Source organism: Dipodomys merriami, unplaced genomic scaffold (assembly GCF_024711535.1).
Source record: "Dipodomys merriami isolate MVZ:Mamm:240054 unplaced genomic scaffold, mDipMer1.0.p SCAF_13, whole genome shotgun sequence".
NCBI lineage: Eukaryota > Metazoa > Chordata > Mammalia > Rodentia > Heteromyidae > Dipodomys > Dipodomys merriami.
In genome coordinates this window covers 7,715,410-7,737,807 of record NW_027202604.1, presented here as the reverse complement: position 1 = coordinate 7,737,807, position 22,398 = coordinate 7,715,410, and the positions used below count along the sequence as shown (strand labels likewise).

Here is a 22,398-nt window from a genome sequence, read left to right as displayed (position 1 = left end):
AGTCTCCTGAGTAGCTAGGATTACAGATGTGAACCACTGGTGTTTCACCTTTTTTTATTTTGTATTTTTGGTTTTGTTGATTTTCTCTGTCATTTTCAGTTTCAAATTTCACTGATTAATAATACAAAATTACTTTTATTAATGGAAATTAGTGGATCTTTGTGAAATGTCTACCTGGCTGGTCTAGGACTGAATTCCAATCAGGTTACTTCCCCTACAATCATCTCCCTCCTCAAAGCAGATGTATTTGTGCAGTCACATGGACCAAAGAGTCATCTATCATTGAGGGCAGTTTTTCTCTTCTATCCCTATTCCGCCTGTAAGCAGCTTCTATCTATTTCTCTACCCTAAAATTGCACGTGTGTGTGTGTGTGTGTGCGCGCGCGCGTGTGCATGCATGCGTGTGCATGCACTCATGCACACACGTAAGTTCTCATTACTTTTTAACATCTTCATTGCCACTATAGCAGTCTAAGCTACAACCATCTTTCTCTCGGTTTATGATAGCACTCTTCTGACTGGTCTTTCTACCTTTTCAACATGGCACCCAGAGAGCACTAATAAAAACATACCTTCCTTCTGCTTAAATGCCTCCAGTGATTTTCCCTAAACAACTCAAGCGGGAACATCAAAGTCCTTGCTATTACAGCTGTCCTCATCTCTTGTATCTCTCTGCCTAGTCACTCAGCCTTCATTATACTCTGCTCCAGAATGTTCCTCAAATCCAGCTGGTCCTCTCCAAGATCTACACACTCACCATTTCCTTTGCCAAGAAGGCAAAGGTCAGGAGACCCAGAAATACACACGATTCACATCCCTACCCTAGTCAGGTATCAATGCTGAAATTTTCCTTATACTAGAACCCATTTTGACGGCTCTATCTAAAACAGTAACTCTCTGCTCCATCCCACAGCTCTCTTTATCTTTTACTGTCTTGTTTCTTGCAATACTTCTTACCATGAGATATGCCCTGGGTTAATGAATGTATACTACAATGGGGAAATGTCCTCTTACACCTGTATTACTGCCTTCCAACAATGGGCTTTGTTATTTTCCCTATGTTTGTCTCTTGCTAGGTATATAATAAACAGGCATTTAATCTTATGTAAATGGGATCATGAAATTGTATTGTTGTTTGGGTTTCCTGCTCCTCAGCAGAAGTCAGGTCTTGGTGATTTTTCTGTATCAGCACACAGCGATCTACCACATGACGACAGCATTTAAGAACAAAACCCCGCAGATGGTACAGGATAATGAAGAAGGGTCTTCCAATCTTCTGATTCTCAAGCTTATACCAGTCATATGGCTTCTCCACAAGCAGGTAGGTGACCACCTGGACTTGAGGGGCTGCTTCACGTGGTCCTACCACTTTTGTTCTGTTCTGTGTTGAAATCACCTGCCTGACTTGTTGCTGAGTAAAGAACAACTCTGGGGGAGGTGGTGGTTTGCTGTAGCAGTGATCACAAGTCATTGCTTCACAAGACTTCTGAAGAACAGAGGCTATTTATAGCTCTGCTGCCCACAGACACAGCATATGGAGTTTGGTAGCTGTCTATAAGCCGGCTAAGCAGAATTTTCACATGAAAAACATAAACCTTACTGTACATTCTGCTGTGAATTTCATAACTTAATCTATTTGGTTTTCATCTCTAAATGTTGTAACAACCTTAAGTTCTTACTTTAGTCCAGAATCATTGAGGGCAGTGGCTGGGCCCAGCAGCTGTGCCTGTGGCTTGCCAGGGACTGAATAAAAGCTAGGAGAAGCCAAGAAAGGAAAGATGGCAGAGGCCAAACCCTGAATCAGGGCACAGCTGTACTCAACCCATCACAACGCTTGTTGACCACAAAAGATGTACCCATTTTTAAAATATTAAAAATATTTCAAGGCACATCTGCTTAGTGCTCCAGAGTTTTAAACCAAAATTAATGATCATGATTCACTGCTTTTATTCAGATCTGCAGGTAAAATAACAGGAATGCCAAACTCCAGCTGGATTTTCAAAGCCCTTTTGTCAAGAGTTCATGAGGGAAATTAGTGGACAGCACAGCTGCTTTACTCTGGCAGTGAGAATCCAGTACATGTAGAAAGCCTTCCCCTGGCCTCGGCTGCCTGCCTCTGCTATGGCCTCAGGGCTGGGAGCTGGAAAAGAGCCTACATCTAGAAAATAGAAAGGAAGAGGGAAAAAATGGGTACTCCTACCATCTTAGGGGGGATGGCTAACAGAAACACAAAAGTTCTGTTTTTATGCAAACAGGAATGCACGTTGTCAGAGACTGCTTTGACCTCCACATGTCAGCCTCATGTTGACTTTTGGGGGTGGTTTTGGGGCCCAAAGCTCCAACTCCAAGATGAGATGTGAAGGCACTAGGCTGCTGCCTTCCTGGTTTTCACATTCACTGGGAACAGAGAGAGGAAGAGAGCAGATCTTAGGTACACTCATGTTACCATCTGTGCCCCAGAGACGACACTGACTCTAGCAGAGGCTAGACAGCACAAGGCCCATCACAAAGGCAGACTGCTGAGCTGAGTGAGCCCAGTTATAGCCCATGTCTCTACCTGTTTGATAACTAGATTTGCATGCATCAAATTGCCCCAATTAAATCGCTGCTTTATCTGCAAGTCCCCAAGAGGCCTTGGGTACCCTGTGCGTCACTCTCAGAAGATGTCACACAGGGCCAGGGTCCCCCTTCTGACTCTCATCTGAGTGTCTTATGCAACCAGAACCAGAGAGGTGAACCTGGAAACCCCTAACACAAATCGCACAACAGGAAATAAAAGCCAGCTCAACAGGAAGTCACTAATTTCTCCACCAGTTCTGTTTCTGGCATAACAGCATGCAATCACAAACCTTTAGTAAATACTTTGTGGTTACTCACTGGGGTGACGGGAGACTCACACAACTGAATACATACAACTCAAGCCAATATTTCCTGAACAATAATGATGTGCCAGTGAGAACGAATGGACCCCTCTTGCGGGAGACGCTGACACTGGGGAGGTGATACATGTGTGTGTGTGGAGGATGTGGGACACCTCTGAACCGTTCTCTCCATTTGCTATGAATCTAAAATTGCTCTAGAGATACAAGTCTTTAAATAAAGAAGAATACTGTGGAATTGATTTAAAGCATTTTTTACAACCACAATTCAAACTGGCCAAGAGTGGCCATGAATGCAATTGCAGTACTAAATTTGAAACCACAGAGCCCACGATATGTCAAAAACAAAGTAGGAAGTAACACATGGCAGCCTCCTGGGAACACGAGTTAGCATTAATTGAGGGACCACTTTGTGCCAGGTGTTGTATTAAGCCATCTACAAAGATTATCTAATGACAGTCTCTTAATTCTGCAAGGGAAATGTCCTCACTATTCCTGTTTTGTAAGGAGGAAACTGATTAAGGACTCTGCCCAAGGCACAGTCTACATAGCAAGTCACACAAGCATTCAAGCTCTCTGTATGTTTCTTTTAGATAATCTAAAGAAGGGCCCCACCTATGGAGAGTGAACCCCACAAGTTGCAACATTTTAAATAAAGGAAGCCAGGGACCCCACCAAAGGCTCCACCTAGAGAGGTAAACTCCACACTTGGCAACATTTTAAAGCAGCATAGTAGAACCACCAAATAAGGTTTTGCTTTTTGTGGTTTTGTTTTGTTTTGGTTTTGGGTAGCACTGGGGTTTGAAGTCCTCAGGCCTTGTGCTTGTTAGACAGGAGTTCCGCCATTTGAGTTATGCCTCTAGTTCCCATCCAACTAAAATTTATATATATTCAGCATATCAACAATTATGTAGACAGTTTGCTCTTCCTGTGATAACAGAAATGTAAATTTCCAGCTTTGTACATGTTGAGTGCACAGTGAGGAAAGAAAGCAAAGAACAGAGTCTTGGCTGTTACAGATTGTTGTGCCAGGACTGGGGTCTACACTTAAAGCCTCATGCTCTCACTTAACTTTTTTTGCTCAAGAATGGCACTCTACCACTTGAGCCACACCACTACTTGGTAATAGACTGTAAATCATGTCATTATCCTGTGATGGATGCCTTCTAAGAGGTCTTCTGTGGCAGCACAAGAGTAAGAGTCCTCCTAACGTGCCGAGTTTACTTACAAAGGATCTCCCAGATAATCGGTCACCTCAACAGGTTGCACTCCTGTCTACAGGATGACAGAGGTGTTCAGAATGTGTCACTTGGGCTGCAAGTGCAGCAGCCCAGCCATCACAGCAGGATGGGTCCCTGCCACCCCTCCACTGCCTTCCCCTACAAGCTGCTGAGGAGCATAAAACTCTGGAGGATAGTGCCTCCTACCCACCCTCCCCTAAAAAGTCTAGCACTTAATTTTAATTCTCAAATAAAAGACTCAATGTAACTTATATCCAGAGGGAAGGCAATTCTCCCAAGAAGCAATTTCATGTTTCCTTCAGCTAAGATGGTGGAGGGGCTGCTAGGAGAGCAGAGCCTCGATAGTAGAGCAGGAAGGTATTCTGCTGGGTCTAAGGGCTGTGAAGGAGAACGCTTTACCCCCAGAAGAGCCCCCTTGGAGCCTGGCTTTGGCTGGCACAGAGCAGGTGGCTCTGGTGGCAGAGTGGGGTGGAGGCTTCAGGAGCATCTCTGTGAGTAGTCAGTCACAGAAGGCAGGTGAGAAGGGCTGGAGCCAGAGACGAAGAAGTGGAGGGGGGGGGGGATGATGAAGGAGGCTCAGGCCCAAAGCTGTGACCATGAGAAGCAGCGCACACATATAAGCACTTCCTCTACACTTGTCATCTTCCAAGCCCACCTCCTAAACCAAACAGTAGCTGAGTAACTGCAAATGCCACATCCCTGCGATTCAAGTTTTAGAAGATTAACGGTGTTTTAAATGGATCAGTAGCCTACCTGATGATGATGAACACTATTGTAGTTTGATTTTTTTTTGAGTTGCTCTGAGTTTTCACACATTAAATAGAGAAATGGCTTTCAGTCAAGTACAGCTTTTCAGGAAAACTGGCAACATATTACATCGCCTATAATAAATAACTAAAACATAAGCATTGATTCATTGGAGAAAAAGTCATGCATAAACCATCACAGTCATTTTCAGAAAAAGAATAAATGTGAGTATTTTCATAATAAATACTATACCCTAGGTAAAATGAAGAAAACCAAGACTTGTGTCAGTTCAAATGTCCTCTGTTTTACTGATTTATTCTAGGCAGAAGTACTATGTTCCTAGAGAGAATGCGTAATTACTCTCAGGTTTCCCTGTCAGTCTTGATGCTGAGGGCAGAGGGGTACAGGTCAGGAGAAATGAATTCAGTGATATTGATCAAGATGTATTATACTTATAAACTGACATGTTGAATGGTAAGCCTTTTGTGAAACTACTTAAGGATAATACAAACATAATTTAATTTTTAAAAATCATGAAAGATTGAAACATAAGCTTCAGCATCTTGCAGGACAATATCACGCAGTATATATGTATAACTGGAGTTACAGAGGGAAGAAAAAAGACCTGGAATATTCCCAAAGATTTTGAAACTTAGAAACCCACATACCTAAGAACCTCAACAAACCCCAGTGAAAAGAAACAAAAAGAAAACCACATCAAGAGACCCATCCTCATTATTTTTTCAATGTGGGACTGAGAATCAAACTCAGGGCCTCAAGTTTTTTAGGTAAGTGCTCTGATACTTGAGCTATGTACCAGTGTTTTTGCTTTTAGTTTATTTTCAGATAAGAACTTGCTCTTTTGCTCTGCTGGTTTGGCCCATGATCGTCCTACCTATACCTCCTGAATACCTGGGACTGCAGATGTGTGACACCATACCTAATTCTATCATACGTTTTGTTTTGTTTTTTCAATGCACATACACTAAAAGAGCTCAACTGCCATACACTTGCTAGAATGGCTAATCTAACAATCCCAAGTATTGGCAAGGATGTTCCCAGCAGGCAAAACTCTGCTAACATTGCTGAGAGAAATGTAAAAATGGAAGTGATGTGTGCTAAAGCAGTTGGGCAGTTTCTTATTAGGTGTGACACAGCTTTAGTTTAGTATTTATGAGTGACGTATGACCCAGCCATTCAATTCACAGATAAAAAAATTTTAAGTAAGTACCAGACTCATACCAAGAAGCATGGGGGTTGCAGTCTTGGAAGCCAGTGTGAATATTTTATTTATTTTTATGATGCTGGGGACCAAACCAAACCTCATACATGCTAGGCAAGTGCTCTAACCGTCAGCTACACCCTTAACCTAAATATTTTAAATCTGGACAATGGAAAAATAACAACACACCTAATTCCCCACCTAGAAATATGACTGATAAAAGTTTCTCTCTCTCTCTCTCTCTCTCTCTCTCTCTCTCTCTCTCTCTCTCTCTCTCTGTCTCTGTCTCTCTCTCTCTCTCTCTCTCTCTCTCTCTCTCTCTCTCTCTCTCTCTCTCTCTCTCTCTCTCTCTCTCTCTCTCTCTCAAGTGGGTAGAGTATTGCTATGTAGCTTGCCGTATGCGGGGTTTACAAGCCTATACCTCCACGCCTGGCTTATAATATTCTCATCTTTCATAACAGAAGATAAACCAACAATGAATGTAACTAAAACATATTGCTTAAAACTCAATAAAATGACAAATGACTTGTATTAACATTGTCCATAATCTCTTCTTTTCCTTTCCCTACCCTCCCTGCCCTTCTCTTCTCTCCCCTCTCCCTTCCTGTCTGCCTGCTTGCCTTTCTTTCTTTCCCAGCTGGTACCTGAGTCTTGAACTCAGGGCCTGAGTACTGTGTCCCTTAGCTTTTTCACTCAAGGCTGGCTCTCTACTACTTAAGCCACAGCTCCACTTCTGGCTTTTTGGTAGCTAAGTGGAGATTAAATCTCCACTCTCCAGTACTTAGTCTGGACTTTTCTGCCTGGACTGGCTTTGAAACATGATCCTCAGATCTTAACCCCCTGAGTACCTAGGATTATAAGCATGAGCCACCAGCACTCAGCTGTCTTCTCTTTTTTAACTTGAGAAGAATCTTTGAAGAAATAAGTATCTTCTATAATAAAAAATGCCTCATTAATTCCTTTAGCTTTTGTGTGTTTTACTTTCTTACTTTTCTAATAAGTTAAGTGGCATAACATTTAGTACATTAAAAAATTAAAGTGAGCAGTTATAGTTATCTATTGAAACAATGTATTTCATCATATCTGAGCCTCCTGGGAGGTGTCTCTGAGCTGTACAATACTTGATGTGCCACCAAGCAAGATACATGAAAATGAAAAGGTATAAATCAGACTCAGTAAAAATGTACCTCCATCTATCACCCACCCATATACATATAAAATGTTTCCATTGCAGCAGCTCATGCCTGTAATTTCAGCTACTTAGGAAAAGAAGATCAGTAGAGTCATAGTTTGAAGCCAAACTGAGCAAAAAGTTACTGAGATCCCAAAGGAGCAGGAGATAGTAGTGCATGCCTATATTCTCAGCTACAGGGAAAGCATATATAGGAAGATCATGATTTCAGGCCAGCCTGGACAAAAATTAATAAGACTCCATCTCAATAAGTAGCTGAGCATGGTAGCATGCACTTGTTATCCCAGCTAATCAGAAAGCATAAATAAGTGAATTGTGGTTCAGTTCAAACCAGGTACTAGCACAAGACGCTATCCCATATTAGATCTAAAAGATAAACATACATGAAAACACAAACAGGGCCATACAATCAAACCATCTAAAATGTAGTATACACAGGGGAGGGTTCCCATGGTGTAACTGCTTTGAACAATTTAACAATTTAATATGGATACCAGGGAGCTGAAACATTTTGACTGGGGAGGGGCTAAAAGGAAGACCATGGACAAAGAAAGGAATGCCGGTAAAGACAGTCCTAACACTCAGAGTACGTGTGCGTGTGTGAAAATGGAAACAGAAACTTGAGAGAGGAATTTATAAGATAGGGGGAGAATGATGGAAGGGTGACATTAAGTAAGATGCACTGTGCACAAAAACGGACATGTCAAATCAAAACCCTAAATTAACTAAAGCAAAGAAGGCTCAGTTGGCAGAGCATCTGTTTAGCAAAGCAGGAGGAGTGTTCAATTCTTACAACCCTCATCCCTCACAAAGAGGAAAGGTTTTTTTTTTTTTTAAGAAGGAAGATCTGAGATCCTTGAAAAAATTTTATCTTTTCTACATTAAAGTAGTGTTTAGAATGGTAATGCATTTATAAAGGTAAATCAGAGCTCTCTAGTCAAAAAAAAAACATGAGTGGAAGTATATATTCCAAGGTGCAAATCGGATTCACAGCATGCCCATCATCATGGATGTCTTTCTCTTTTGTTCTGTATTTTAAAACTATTTTCCAAATAAAAAAAATAAAGCAAGAAAAGGCAGGTGTTGGGTGTGTGTGTGTGTGTGTGTGTGTGTGTGTGTGTGTGTGTGTGTGTGTGTGTGTGTGTGTGTGTGTGTGTGTGTGTGTGTGTGTGTGTGTGTGTGTGTGTGTGTGTGTGTGTGTGTGTGTGTGTGTGTGTGTGTGTGTGTGTGTGTGTGTGTGTGTGTGTGTGTGTCCCAGAGCCTGGGCACGGTCTCTGAAGTTTTTTGTTTTTTTTTTTTGCTCAAGGCTAGTTACCACTTGAACCGCAGCACACTTCTGGCTTTTTGGTGGATAACTAGAAGAGTATTCAATTTCCTGTCTAGGCTGGTTTTGAACTGTAACCCTCAGATCTCAGCCTCCTGAGTAGCTAGGATTATAGGCCTAAGCCACCAGTACCCAGCTAAGATGATTATTTCTTTAAACTGTGTGGATGGTTCTTAGAAGTAAGCAACTCTCTTAGTGCAGGAGGTTTTTTTCTCAGGAAGACCAAAGTCCTTGTTTAGCAAAGACTGGGCTTTCTGGGTGGCTGGTTACCTTGGTTCCTCTGTGGTTTACATAAACAGAAAGCATCAGAAAAGTTTCTTTTGGTTTAAGAGCAATGGTAGTGCGTTTGTTTTCGTACGTCTCAACCTGTGGATAAGCAGACTTCTTGGGGCCCAGCCCTGGAGACTGTGATCCAGTAGGTGTGGAGCGGGGCTCCCAGGGGTGCAATCAGCCCAGGTAATTCCCATGTTTTAGCCTCATGTTCCACATCTGCGGTCACCAGTGCCCTCCCCAAGTTTCTGTGTCACCAGCAGTCACCCCCTGCCTGCTGCACACCACAAAGTCCCCAAGGATGCCCCAGGCACACTGCAAAGAAATGAGGAGGGAAGACTGTCCACTCCTCTCTGCGGAAAATTCAAGAGCTCAACAAGGGCTCAACAAAGACTCATTCTTCTACTGAGGGCTCAAGCTTATGAAATACAGCAGGGGTGGACAAAGTCCTCCGGCCAGGGACAAAGGACACACAGATTTTTCCACTCCACACATCACCTTCACGTAGGCTCTGCCAAGCTCCAACACCAGCTGCAGCCTCTCAGAAACATTCAAAGAAGACCTGCTGCCCATCTTGTGCCCTATGATCACCAAGCCTGGGACACTGATTCTGTCTTCTAAACATGGCTACAACTATTTGAGTCAATCGCCTACTTTTAAAATATGGCACAGTACTTTACCTTTCATCAGTGTGTATGCCAGGTACCCACCTCCACTGGCTCCACAGGGCTGGGTGGGACCTGACTTTCTGCATTTCGAATGTAGAGGCCAGAGAACTTCAGCCCCACATGAAGCACCCTGGTGTGCTGATATTTTAAACTAAAGGCACTCAGAGATCAGCAGAAGCTGGAAGAGACCCCCTGGGGTTTCCCCATCTGTCTGAGAACAGCTCCAGCAAAGACTCAAATAGTTACATTTGGCTCCTTCTCTGAGTTTTCAAGAAGTAACTACCCTCACATCTGCAGTAAGGAAGCTGAGAGAATAGAACCACCCTAGACACACATTGGCGAGCGCACCTGATCATTTCTGAGGACCCTTCAATTCCAGAAAAGAATGATTTACTACTGTTGTCTGAGCATTCATTCACCTAAATTACCTACTGCCTCTCATAGCTGCAACCCTCCCAGGTCTCCCTGACCTATGGAAAAGCGTAAGCTGTGCCAGCACGTACACCTCAATGGTTTACTGTGGAATCGCACTCCTGTGATTGTCCCCACATGCATGAGGTGACTTTCCATACCTTTCCCCTCTTATTGTCTGCTCATCCCAGAAGCACCTGTTGGCAAAGGGCAGTGGCCCCTCTGCCCCTACACAAACAAGCTGTAGTCAGGGCTCAGGATCCTGGGTCTCAGACCAGGGAAGCAAGGGGAATTGGCTGGTGAAAGGTTAGTCCCTATGCCTGCTTGCTATTAGATAATAAAAGAAAAGCAAAATGAGCTGTTTCCCAGCCATGGGCCTGAAGGACATTGCTACTTCTTCCAGGGCTGGCAGGAAATGGGGGTGCTCACCCCTGACATAAGTGAGCCAGCAAGCTCTAAAGCCAAATCCCTCTCACTAGAAAGCCTGCTGTGTACTGACCTGCACAGCACTTAAATTCTAAAGAAGAGATCCAGAGATATACACATTTACAAGAGTTCATGTGTAGGAAGGAAAAGTGCCCGAAGAAGTTAAGGAAATGGCTTTAATTATAAAATGAATAGGGGATTAACATGGCTAAATGCAGGCTGCCTAGCATTGGAAGGGGGACCTTTTATTAAATGCAATCAGAAAACTGTTGTCACCTCAGGGGTAGACTGTTTAATGTGAGAAGGAACAAGAACACCAGAAGAGCAGCTGTGTTTACTGTCTTCAGTATGACTGAGTACAAAGTCTGGAAGGTAAATACCAGAGAGCAAATTTACATTTAGTTGTCTAAGTCCAGGATGAAAGCTCTGTTGTTCTTATTGATATTCCAGAACATTGAGAGGAACAGTAAGTTGTTAAAACTCAAAGAAACACAAGTTACCTATGCAACATTATTTTCAAAATTAAAACGTGTGTGTGTGTGTGTGTGTGTGTGTGTGTGTGTGTGTGTGTGTGTAAAAGAAAAAACAAGACTAGAAAATATGCACTGCAAAAGCCCACAACATGAATTGTCTCTGGATGGTGGGCTATGGCATGCTTCTCCTTAGTGCTCTTTGACATTTTCTATGATGAAAATAACTATTTTATAATAAAAGTAATACAAGTTATGTTTTAGAAACACACATGCTGAAATAGACATAAATATAGGTGGCATCTCCCTTGAAGGAAAAATCTCTTTCCAAGGGCAATCCCTTTACAGATTTCCTTTGATTCTGCAACACATAATTCCTTCCTTCCTGTTAGCTGGCAGGCTATGGTTGTACTTCAGTTCAATGACATGTGACTAAATTTCCAATCATTCTGCTGCTATCAATATTTCCAATTTCACACATACCAAGTGACATCTGTAAAGTTTAAAATGTTTCCAGTATCAAATGAGAATGCATCATGTCCAGGGACTGTGCCTGCAGACTGCAGTAGCCAAGCTCTGCCTTTCACCTGAGCCTGCCTGGCTGCTAAGGAGCAAGGTGGGAAATGAGCTTCACAGAGGAAGTAGCAAAGGACAAGTGACAGCAGGAGAGCTAGTCAGAAACAGTTCTGCAGGTACCTTGAGGATGGTGATATTCCAGGTAAAGCTCTCCACAGCCTTCTGTAGTTTTCGCTCCTTCAGACCCTCCTTGGTGCCTATGCTGTGCAAGTGTTCATGGAACTCCATGGCTGAAAGAAAAAAAGACATGTATGTGTATCACTTCCCTGTCCATGGGTGGTAATGAACAGGCTGTAGTTATTTTTCTAGGTATCGTAAAAGATTACAATCTGTGATGGAATTTCATAAATGCACCTGTGCGAAAGGAAACAGCAATAGGGAGGAAACAGAAAATTAAAGGCAGAAGGAATCTCAAAAGTCGGGAATTGTTCCTCACAGTTTAGAAGGGCAGACAGGATATGTGCAATTGTTGTTACATTATTACTTTTACGCAGGGAAGATGTTTATTATTGATCAAGAATAGAAGCAGCTGGGCATCAGTGGCTCATGCCTGTAGTCCTAGCTACTCAGGAGGCTCAGATCTGAGGATTGTGATTGGAAGCCAGCCCAGGCAGCAAAGTCTGTGAGACTCATCTCCAATTCCAGAGAAAGCTGGAAGTGGTGCTGTGGCTCAAGTGGTAGAGTGCTGGCCTTGAGCAAAAGGAGACCAGGGACAGCTCTCAGACCCAGAGTATAAGCCCCAGGACTAGGAAAGATAGGAAGGAAAGAAGGAAGGAAGACAGGAAGGAAGGAGGGAGGGAGGCAAGGAGGCAGGCAGGCAGGCATAGGAGCAGTGAGAGATAAATTGGCAAATGGACTTTTCAACCCTTGGGAGTTGGGAAGCAATAAGTACAGAATTGTATTCTGAGTTTGTACTAGAATTTACCTGGTCAGTTGACTATTCCCTCTTACTCTTCAATAGTCTAAGATAATCCTCATAGCCATGCAAGAGTGGGCAGAATGGTCCTTTAATTCATAGTCATTCAAAGTTATGGATTTTTAAAAAAAGATTCCCTCATAACCAATCATTCCATATCTGGGCAATAGGAACTCAACCTTCTGAAATGATCAGCTAGCCTTGGACACCTTCCTTGTTTTTGGTACAAGATACTCTCGACTCACTAAATACATCAACTATTGTAGATGTGAAAAGAGAGGAGAGGAAGAAGAGGGAGGAGAGAGGGAAGAGGACAGAGGAAAGGGAAGAGAGAGGAGAGAAGAGGAATAAGAGAAGGGAGAAGAAAGGAGAGAGGAGGTAGGGAAGGGGAGATAAGGAGGACTGAAGAAGGTGGGATGACAAAGGAGGGGAAAGAAGCGAGAGAAGGGAAGAGGGAGGAGGAGGAGCCGCATCCTCACCCAGGTACTCTCTTACTAAGTTCTCCTTGCTTGCTTGGCCTTTTCAATGGACAGATCTAGCACACATTTTGTTTTTTCAGAGAAGATAAGATCTTACTAATCCTTCAAATTCAAGTTTGATTCAGGGATTTTGTACATTCTTAAACATTGTGCTTATTTTTTTCTCTTAGATGGAAAACTCTTGACCCCTAGTATGGCCACCAATACAAGACTGCTGATCCAGTTTAAAATCTGTGTGCTTTTTTGGTCCTTAGAGTAGTGAATCTTATCTAGAATGTGCTGTAAAAATGTGTCCTAGGTCAGCAGGGATATTTCTTTCTTTTTTTGGAAACACTGAGGGTTTTGGTGTCAGGGTTTCATGCTTGCTAGGAAGGTAAGCGCTTGAGCCACACCCTGTAGCCCTATTTGCTTGGTGAAGATAGGACCTTGCTTTTGGCCTGCACCTCCCTGAACTGTGATCCTATCCTTTTAGGCTGCCTGCTATTTCTAGGATGGCAGGCTTGAGTCCTCATGCCCAGCCTTTTCTGCTGAGGTGGGGTCTGGTGGACATTTTGTTGCCTACGCTGAATCTTAATTCTCACAATCTCAGTTTTCTCTGTGCCTGGGATGACAAGGTGCATCAACATGCCGAGCTGGGAATAACTCATCTGTCATTATGTCACTAGCAAAGCACAATTAAGTTAATTTGTTTCTCAGTGTATGGTGTGTGTGTGCGTGCACACGCACACGCACCTGTACATGGTTTGGGGGATATAATTTGTTTTATGATTATATCAAAACTTTATGTGATTCCCAAAGTCAAACTACGTACTGAGAAATGTTCGGGTAAGTCTTGCTTCCTTCCTGGTCATCTCTAACTTAATCCTTCTTCCTCTCATATATACTGTTTGTTAATGAGGTGTTAATTTATCTTTCTTAGCAAGCATAAGCGAATGTGCGCATGCCGCCATAGCCTCCTTTTCTTAAACAAAAGCAGCAGACGTGAACACTGCTCCACCCCTTGCTTTTTCTCTCCTAAAGCTTTGCCTATTGGCCACTCCACATGGGCACAAAGCCATTGCTTACGCTCCTAAGAGCTCCTACGAGACTCTAAGGTGTGCCTGAGCCTGGGCCAGGTAGTCCCCTACTGATGCATGCTTAGTTTCCAATCTTTGCTACTACAAATAGATTGGAACGTTTATAAACTTCTAAAAACCATTTTCCTTTCCATTTTTATACAGTGGACTGAATTCAGAATCATACATGACAGGCAAGCACTCTACCACAGATCAGCATCACCAGCCTTTTTTTTTTTGGGGGGGGGGAGCAGTTGTGGCCTGGGCGCTGTCCCTCAGCTCTTCAGCTCAAGGCTAGCACTCTACCACTTGAGCCATAGCACCACTTCTGGCTTTTTTTTTTCCTATGTGGTACTGAGGAATCGAACCCAGGGCCTTATGCATGCAAGGCAAGTACTCTACAACTGAGCCACCTTCCAGCCCCATACCAGCCTTATTAAACTTACATTTTTAGAAAGGGTCTCACTAATTTGCCCAGGCTAGCCTCTAACTTCTTATGATCCTTCTATCTCAGCCTCCCGAGTAGCTGGGATTATAGTTGAACACCATCATACCTGATTTTCTGTGTTCTTTTGTAGAACTTATTCTTAGGTTCATGCTCTGGTTTTGAATCTCTTCCTACCCAACATCACTTCGAAGCCAGCATACTATTCCTGACTGTCTGAGAATCAGGCAAAAGATTATATATATATCATAGGAACCTACCTAATAGGAACCATGGTTCAATTTCCTGTCATACTAACAAAACACAAGAACCTCCCTGAGTTCAAGAAATCAGTCACTGGTAAAACTGATTCTAATACGTAGGGAACTAGCACAAGGACTACTCTGCTTCTACTTCTTTTCTTTTGCTAATGATGGTACCTGAGGACAAAACAAAAAATGCATGGGGCTGGGAAGGTGGCTCAGTTGTATGCTTTGCATGCATGAGGCCCTGGGTTCAATTCCTCAGCACCACATAAGCAAAAAGAAAAAAAAAGCCGGAAGTGGTGCTGTGGCTCAAGTGGTAGAGCGCTAGCCTTGAGCTGAAGAGCTGAGGGACAGCGCCCAGGCCCAGAGTTCAGGCCCCAGGAATGGACCCCCCACCCAAAAAAAATGCAAACAAGGACCATAAATAGGAAGCAATCACATTTTAAAACTCAGAGCTTCCCTCCTTCCCTTCTTCCTCTTGCTCCTGGCCTCCCTTCCTCCCTCTTCACATCTGGGAGGCTCCCAGGAGTGGGTTGTCATGGCTCAGATCCACCAGGTGGGACTCCAAAGATGTGCTAACTCTTCTGTTCAAGTTTAACACCAGACTTCTGCAAGAGATCTGAATTTCCAGCCAGTAGTCCTTCATAATCATTGTGTTTATATTTCTGGCAGTCAGGAGGCAGCAAAGTCTGGGTGGGTGGATTCCCTGACTAGCACAGAGGACAAACAGGGATAAGGAAGAAGCAGCAGGGGCAGGGGCATAGCACTGAGTAAACAGGAAGAAACACAGCCCCAGGCCTACCTTGTGCACAGGACAGGAAATCCGGAAGGGACTTGGAAGTGATATAACGTGGGACCGTAGACAAAAATAGTCTGAGCAGATGTGGTCATTAATTACACTACACACAGGTATAACCAACAGTGAGGGATTTCTCAACTATTCAGGAATCCACTTGGAGCCTGGCTCTACTAGGGGTTGTTTGTGTTGTCTTACTGTGTACAGGGAAATGGAGTCAGGTACACAACAGGAATGGTCACCCTGGGCTTAATTCCACAGTACAGGTAGGAACCTAAGACAATGGATCAGACTGTGGAAGAAGGGCAGACTTTAGGATAGCTGCTTACAGTAAGTTCAGCAGACAGACAAGAACCCAGAGCCAGAGGCAGTAGAAGGGAAGCTGCCCTGAGGAGGAAGCATGACTACAGAGATAAAAAGGGATTTTAAGCCAGGCGCTGGTGGCTCAGGCCTATCATCCTAGCTACTCAGGAGGCTGAGATCTGAGGATCGCAGTTCAAAGCCAGCCCAGGCAGGAAAGTCTGTGAGACTCTTATCTCCGATAAACCATTCAGAAAATTGGAAGTGGTGCTGTGGATCAAGAGGTAGAGTGCTAGCCTTGAGCTGAAGAGCTGAGGGACAGCGCCCAGGCCCAGAGTTCAAGCCCCACAACCGACAAAAAAAAAAATAAAAAAAGAGACATGAGTTAATGCCACCTTATTTTACCTAAAACATCTGTATTTTGATGATGTTTCACAGGGAAGTCATTAATGAAATGCTTTTTTAAAATTTAATTTTATTTGTGAACATACTGTACAGAGGAGTTACAACTACATGGGCAGGATAATGCGTACATTTCTTACCGGAAATGCTTTTTTTTTTAATGGCCTTGAAAAATGTGGTAAGTTGAATACTGGAAAACATGTTAATATGCAAAAATCCAGAACTTTAGTAAGTGGCCAAGACTAATGTTTCCTTCTTTTCTATTTCATTATTTGACTTGCTGGCTGACACGTTTGTTTCTAACAGATATCTGTATTACTAGACACTGATTTTTGTAAATCTACTGGGAGGGATCCTGCTGATCCACTGATTTGAAACATGTATTGTTTTTCTTTCACTTTTTTTTTTTTTTTTTGGTGATACTTGGGTTTGAACTCAGGGCCTCATACAAGCTTGTTAGGCAGATATACTATCATTTAATTCATGCCTCCAGCACTTTTTCACCTGGTTATTTATGAAGTAGGACTGCCCAGGTTTTGTCTGAGCTGACAGAAATGTACCACCACCCTCAGCTATTGGTTGAAGACAGGGGTCTCTTTCTTTGCTCAAGATTGGGCTCAAATCTCTACCTAATTGCTGTCAATCTCCAACATAGCTGGGATGACAGGTATGTGCCACTGTATCCAGCTTTTCCTGTTGAGGTCTCATGAACATTTTTGCATGGGCTAGCCTTGAATCACTTTCCTGATCTCAGCTTCCAATATAGCTAGGATTATGGGTGTGAGCCACTGTACTTGGTTTGAGTTTATTTTTCAAGGAAAGAAAAGAATTCTCACTGTTCCACTGTAACATGCAAGGCTAGGGGAGACCCAGGCAACCTGCCAACACTTACATACTAATAAGAAATGTGAAAGTGGCATGCAGAACTCCCAAAGAAATGGTAAGGAAGGGTTTGAGCCTTGGTTTGCCTGTGCCCAGTGTCCCAGGGCATTACAACCACCAAGCATTACTTCTAGGCAAAAGCATCTCAGCTGCTTAATCAGAGCTCACTCACCATAGGTTGACGTGTGTAAGATAATCATGCTATGAGACAGGATAGGGCGAACCCGTGTGACTCAGTGCTAAGTGAATGCAGAGGTAGAGAGAACGTGATTATGTATTTGAACTGAATCACTGCATATACATAAGAGAAGAAATCCAGTAATACACCTAAGATGACAACTGTATTATTCTTTTGGTCCTAACTTACCAGGAAATTGATTCTAACATACCATAAGATATGAGATATTCACATCAACAGTGAATATAAAGATCTTGTTGGGGGTAAATGTTAACTCATCCCTTCCTTATTTTCTAAATTACATACAGTAAAGGACCAGTCCAATGCAAAAATCTTTATCTTAGTGAAAAAAAAATCTTAGAAAAACATTTATCCTCCTTCTATAGAGCATTATTCTGTACAGAGGAACTGATGAGAAGCACCTAAGTAATTCAAGTCAGTCACACAGCTGTCCCAATGCAGCCTTGATGTTTTACAACGCCTTGGTTTTTAATTACAGGAGAAAAACAAAAATATGTGGAGAGGGGGTGGGATTGACCAGCACTGTGGAAAGGCCTGGGGTGAGGCAGGTATCACTGGCTGCAGAGGGTAGCTGTGGCAATCACTCAAAAATTTGGGGAGCATGTGCCAATGTGGTGTGTGGGAGAAGGAACTTGTTAGAGGATGGTGAGGATAGGCTTCTAGAGAAGCACAGAGACTAGAGAAACTAGAAAGTGGTCTGAAATCTCAACATGCAACAATGTCGCCAAAGGGGCCTGTTGAAAATGAAGTTTCTCTGCCTCTGGGGGCTTCTGGTTCAGAAGGTCTTGGGTAGCCTCAGGCATGGACATTTTTGGCAAGTATTCCAGGGAGTTTTCAGCCAAGAAGGTAAGGGATAGCTCTGAGCAAGGATGGACTAGCAAAGTGAGGAGATGGGACTGACACAGGAAGTCATGATGAAGATGGGGACTTGTGCAGGGGGCACCAACAGCCAGGATCAGAGAGGCCCTTCTGAAAGACCAGGCGGTTAGGAAACAGACTCCCAGTTCCAGCTTTCTACTGGTTAACCAGAGATAAGATTTGTCTTCCTGGCCTAACCTCAGGTCTCAGTTGCCTGAGTAGCTAGGATTACAGGCTTGAACCATCAGTGCCATGATTTTTGAAAAATCTAAACCACGCAGATATTTGATATGCGAGAATGTTTGCTTCACATCATTTCCAATTATTATCTTAAAATATTTTACAATTTAAATACTTCAAAGTTGTTTTAAGAAACATAAACTTTAATGATAAAAATGAATTGTAAAGCTAATAGATTAAGCATCAGCATAGTTTTGGAAAATTAATAAACGGTGCAAAACTTTCCACATGCTATAATTAAATTAACTCAGAACATTACTGCAACTGCATTGGAATGCATTTACAATTCTACTAAATCTCTTGCTTCCTGTCACAGGTAACAAAATTAGATAGAAACTAATGTCTAAAATTTTTTTAAAAAACTATCGCATGTAACAAAAAGATATGGAGAAAAGGTATGGAGAGCAGCTTTTGCTCTGAAAGGGAGGTGAAGACTGGCCAGAGGCAGGGCACCAACTCCTCTTCGAGCTGAACTGAGTACAGTTTCCTTGCCAAACATAAAGCCCTTGACCTCACAAACGTTCAGGCTGGGATTTTCTCTGTCAATTTAAATGACAGGAATCTAAAATATAGCTTGTGGCACATGGATGAACTTTTTATAGAAGCGACTGGAATGGATATATAATGGAAAAAAACACTCAGGAGAGAGACATATTGATCTTAAGCTGATGCATTTAAAGATTAGTTTTCAACTAAAAATTTATTTTGCTGCCTTTAAAGCCTCTTTTATCACAAAAATAACTGGCACAAAAATATTTTTGTGTGCTCAAAAACGGAAGCTGAAAGTAAGGGGTTAAATCTTCTTTGACTTATGTAGAATAACGAGATATGCACATTTTCAATTTATTTCCCATTCTTCAAAAAAGGCCTAGTAGGCTATTTTCTAGAAGATGGAATTCTATAGGGTATAGGTGTTTTGGGGACTTCATTCAAGTGATCAGCTCATAAACAGTATTAAAAGTACCTTTATCTAACAGGAATCAAACACATATTGTGATATAAATCATACCTTAAAATCATGCCTTAAAAACAAAATTTGGACTTCTGATTACCTCCCCCAACTAAATTTACAGATCTATCTATCTATCTATCTATCTATCTATCTATCTATCTATCTATCTATCTATCTATCTATCTATCTATCTATCTAAAATATACAGCCTTGGTTAACTGTAGGCTCTGGCCCAATCCTAGGGGTGTGGGGTGGGTGTTGCACCCCATGCTTGTGGAGGTGTAGAAATGCCTCATCGCTTTCCAACAGGCCAGTTGGTAGTCTCTTTTTCTTGGCCTTCTTCTCGCACAGTCTTGGCATGAATAAGAGCCAAATCATTTTAAGATGGATTTAGAACTGGTACACCCTATATCCACATGAGACAGAACAGACAAACCAGGTCTCTTCTGGCCCAGGGACCAGATGGATGCCAAGTTCCCTGGACCGCCATCCCACAGCAGCAGCAGCAGCAGCAGCAGCAGCAGCAACCCAGTTTGTGAATGGATGACACGCAGGAGGGCCCCTCTCTGCCAGAATTTCCCATCTGGGGGAACGCAGTGAAATGAGTTGCATAACTCCTCATCCTTTGTGAGTCTATTCACTAGGCCACCATCTAACCCCATGTCCACATGGCTCAGCTGGGTGAGATAACCCAAAAAACACTGGCTAGTTTATTTCACAGTGAACGTAAGGCCTTGATAGAAGTTTCTATTTTTTGGTGGGAACAGAATGCTGGCACATGTAAAAGGGCCTGGGTTCAATCCCCAGCACTAATTAAAAGTGTGTGTGTGTGTGTGTGTGTGTGTATTTTTTTTTTTTGGTCGGTCATGGGGCCTGAACTCTGGGCCTCAGTTCTTCAGCTCAAGGCTAGTGCTCTACTACTTGAGCCACAGCACCACTTCCAGCTTTTTCTGCTTATGTGGTGCTGAGGGCCCTCATGCATGCAAGACAGGCACTCTACCACTGAGCCACATTCCCAGCCCGGGATCACTATTTTTGATTCATCCCTTCTTCCCAGTGACTTGAACCATAACCAGTACACCCAAAAGCCCTGCTCAACACACTCTGCCCAGTAAGGTCTCCCTTTATACTATACCTCCTTTTCTCCTCTTAGTTTAATTCTCAGCAGGCCTTACATTCAGTAAGTTAAAAAGGGAAATAGGCTATGCGAAGGCCTGTCCTTTCCTCCCACTTCCTGGAGTCCCATTCTCCTCCTGCCAGCCAGTCCCTAGTATTCCTCCTGGGAGTCTTCTACAAAGAGGGGGCTCAAACATGTAGGCTCTAGTCTGTGATGTTTATATGTCAAGTATGCAGTTATTTCTATATTTTTCTTTCTGTTTTAGTTTTCTGTACCCTTCGTCTTGCATATAAGCTTATCTGATCCATGGAAAGGAAAGGGAATCACAGAAACAGCAGGACAAAGGGTGAACTAATGCAAAAGTGATACTCACTAGACACTGTTAGAAATGAACTTTACAACTTGGAGGAGGAGAGTGGGGAGGGGTAAATGGGAGAAAATGAGGGAGGGTAACAGTGTTTTAAAAAAATGTGCTCACTACCTTACTTATGTAATGGTAACCCCCCTTGTTCATCACCTTTACAATAAAAAAAACATGTATCCTCTAACTACCTGTCTTCTAAGCAGATATTAGAAACAATCTTCTAAAATAGATATTAGAAACAACCCACAATATTTGTTTTGTTTTTAAAGTGAAGACATACATGTTCTTCTCTGTATGAGATTTTCCTTACCAATGTGTGATGTACCTGGGTAAACACATGCATACCCATGCGGACTCATTTATCATGGTAGCATAATGTTCCACCACAAGCATGAAACAGAAAATGTATTTACCAGGACTTTCCTGTCAAACACTTGGGTTGTTCTCAGTGATACACAGAAAACTGAACATATGTCCTTCCCCAAGTATGTATGTACATCTGTAGAAAAGACTGACTTACTGCTGCTGAGTGTATGTAGTTTGTAACTCGGAAACTTATTGCCATATGTCCTTCCTGAGGTGTGAATCCACTCTGCAGGCACCCCACCAGCATGACCTCCATCAGTTTCCTCACATCGTCCTCACACAGCCAAGAGCTGTGAGAACCAGCAGAGGCCAGCGGAAGCAGTGCCTCTGTGGAGCGCCTCGATCCCCCTGGCTGCCGCCCCTCAGGTGCCCGTGCATGTTCTGCTGCATCTCCTGACATCTACACTCTGCAGGGCTAGGGCTGCAGATTCTCCAACCCAGTCAACTGAGGTATGAGATCAGCATCTGGCTTTGAGAGGCTTCCAGATACACTGCCTTCAGTCTAGACCTCTCTCTTCAAGTCTATATCGGGAGGCAGCTGGGTAAATCAAATTAATTTGTCCCTAAATAACCCCGATCTTCCCTCTGGACCCACACCCGCCTGTCTTTGTCTTTTCCAGTATGGTAAACATAGCTCCATCCCTGGAGGATGGAGTAAAAGACCTCCATCAGCCTCACTCTCCTCTTTCTCTCTTCCTACTTCACATCCAGCCCATGAGTAAATCTCGTTACAATACTGGTTGTGGTTATCCAGAAATCTCTCTTTTCTCTCCCCCTTACCCCAGACTGGGACTCAAGTTTGCCAGGCACATGCTCAACCATTTGAGCTACACTTCTAGCCCTTCTACCTTTGGTCACTTTTTGCCCAGACCAGCCTAGACAGAGATCTATTTATGCTTTCTGCTGGAGCTGGGATGACAGATGTGCATCACTACCACTAACCTTTTTCTGTTGGGAAGTAGTCTCACATTTTCCTTGTGTTGGCCTCAACCATGATCCTCCCCATTTCTGCCCTTTGCAAAGCTAGGATTATAAGCCTGATCTACCATGCTTGGCATATAGAATTCACTTAATACACTCTTTTAACACTTGGGTTTGTCGGTTCAAGGTTCTGTTGAAGCCGCTGGCCTGCTGCTTTGCCATGTGATACTCTATGTGGCCACTTTGAGACCATGGACTTTATCTCATTCACTTGTTCTTCCTTGTGCTGGACCCTTGCCTTCTAGACAAACTACCATCCTGATTCAACTTCTGCCCCAAATCTGATCCAACTCTCGCCTAGACAGACTTCTTCACTCCTTGGAGTGTTCACAGCTACAGAGCTGTGTTATGCTCTATTATACTCAGACTCAGGCA

General features: G+C 43.0%; 1 protein-coding gene across 1 annotated transcript in view; it reads right to left on the bottom strand.

The window, feature by feature from the left end:
- The window catches only part of Plcl2 (phospholipase C like 2), a 175,326-nt gene that overhangs the window by 6,163 nt on the left and 146,765 nt on the right, over positions 1 to 22,398 (bottom strand). Inside the window, exon 5 of the mRNA XM_070018650.1 lies at positions 11,547 to 11,656. Coding sequence (XP_069874751.1) covers positions 11,547 to 11,656 — 110 coding nt within the window. The remainder of the gene's footprint in view (positions 1 to 11,546; positions 11,657 to 22,398) is intronic.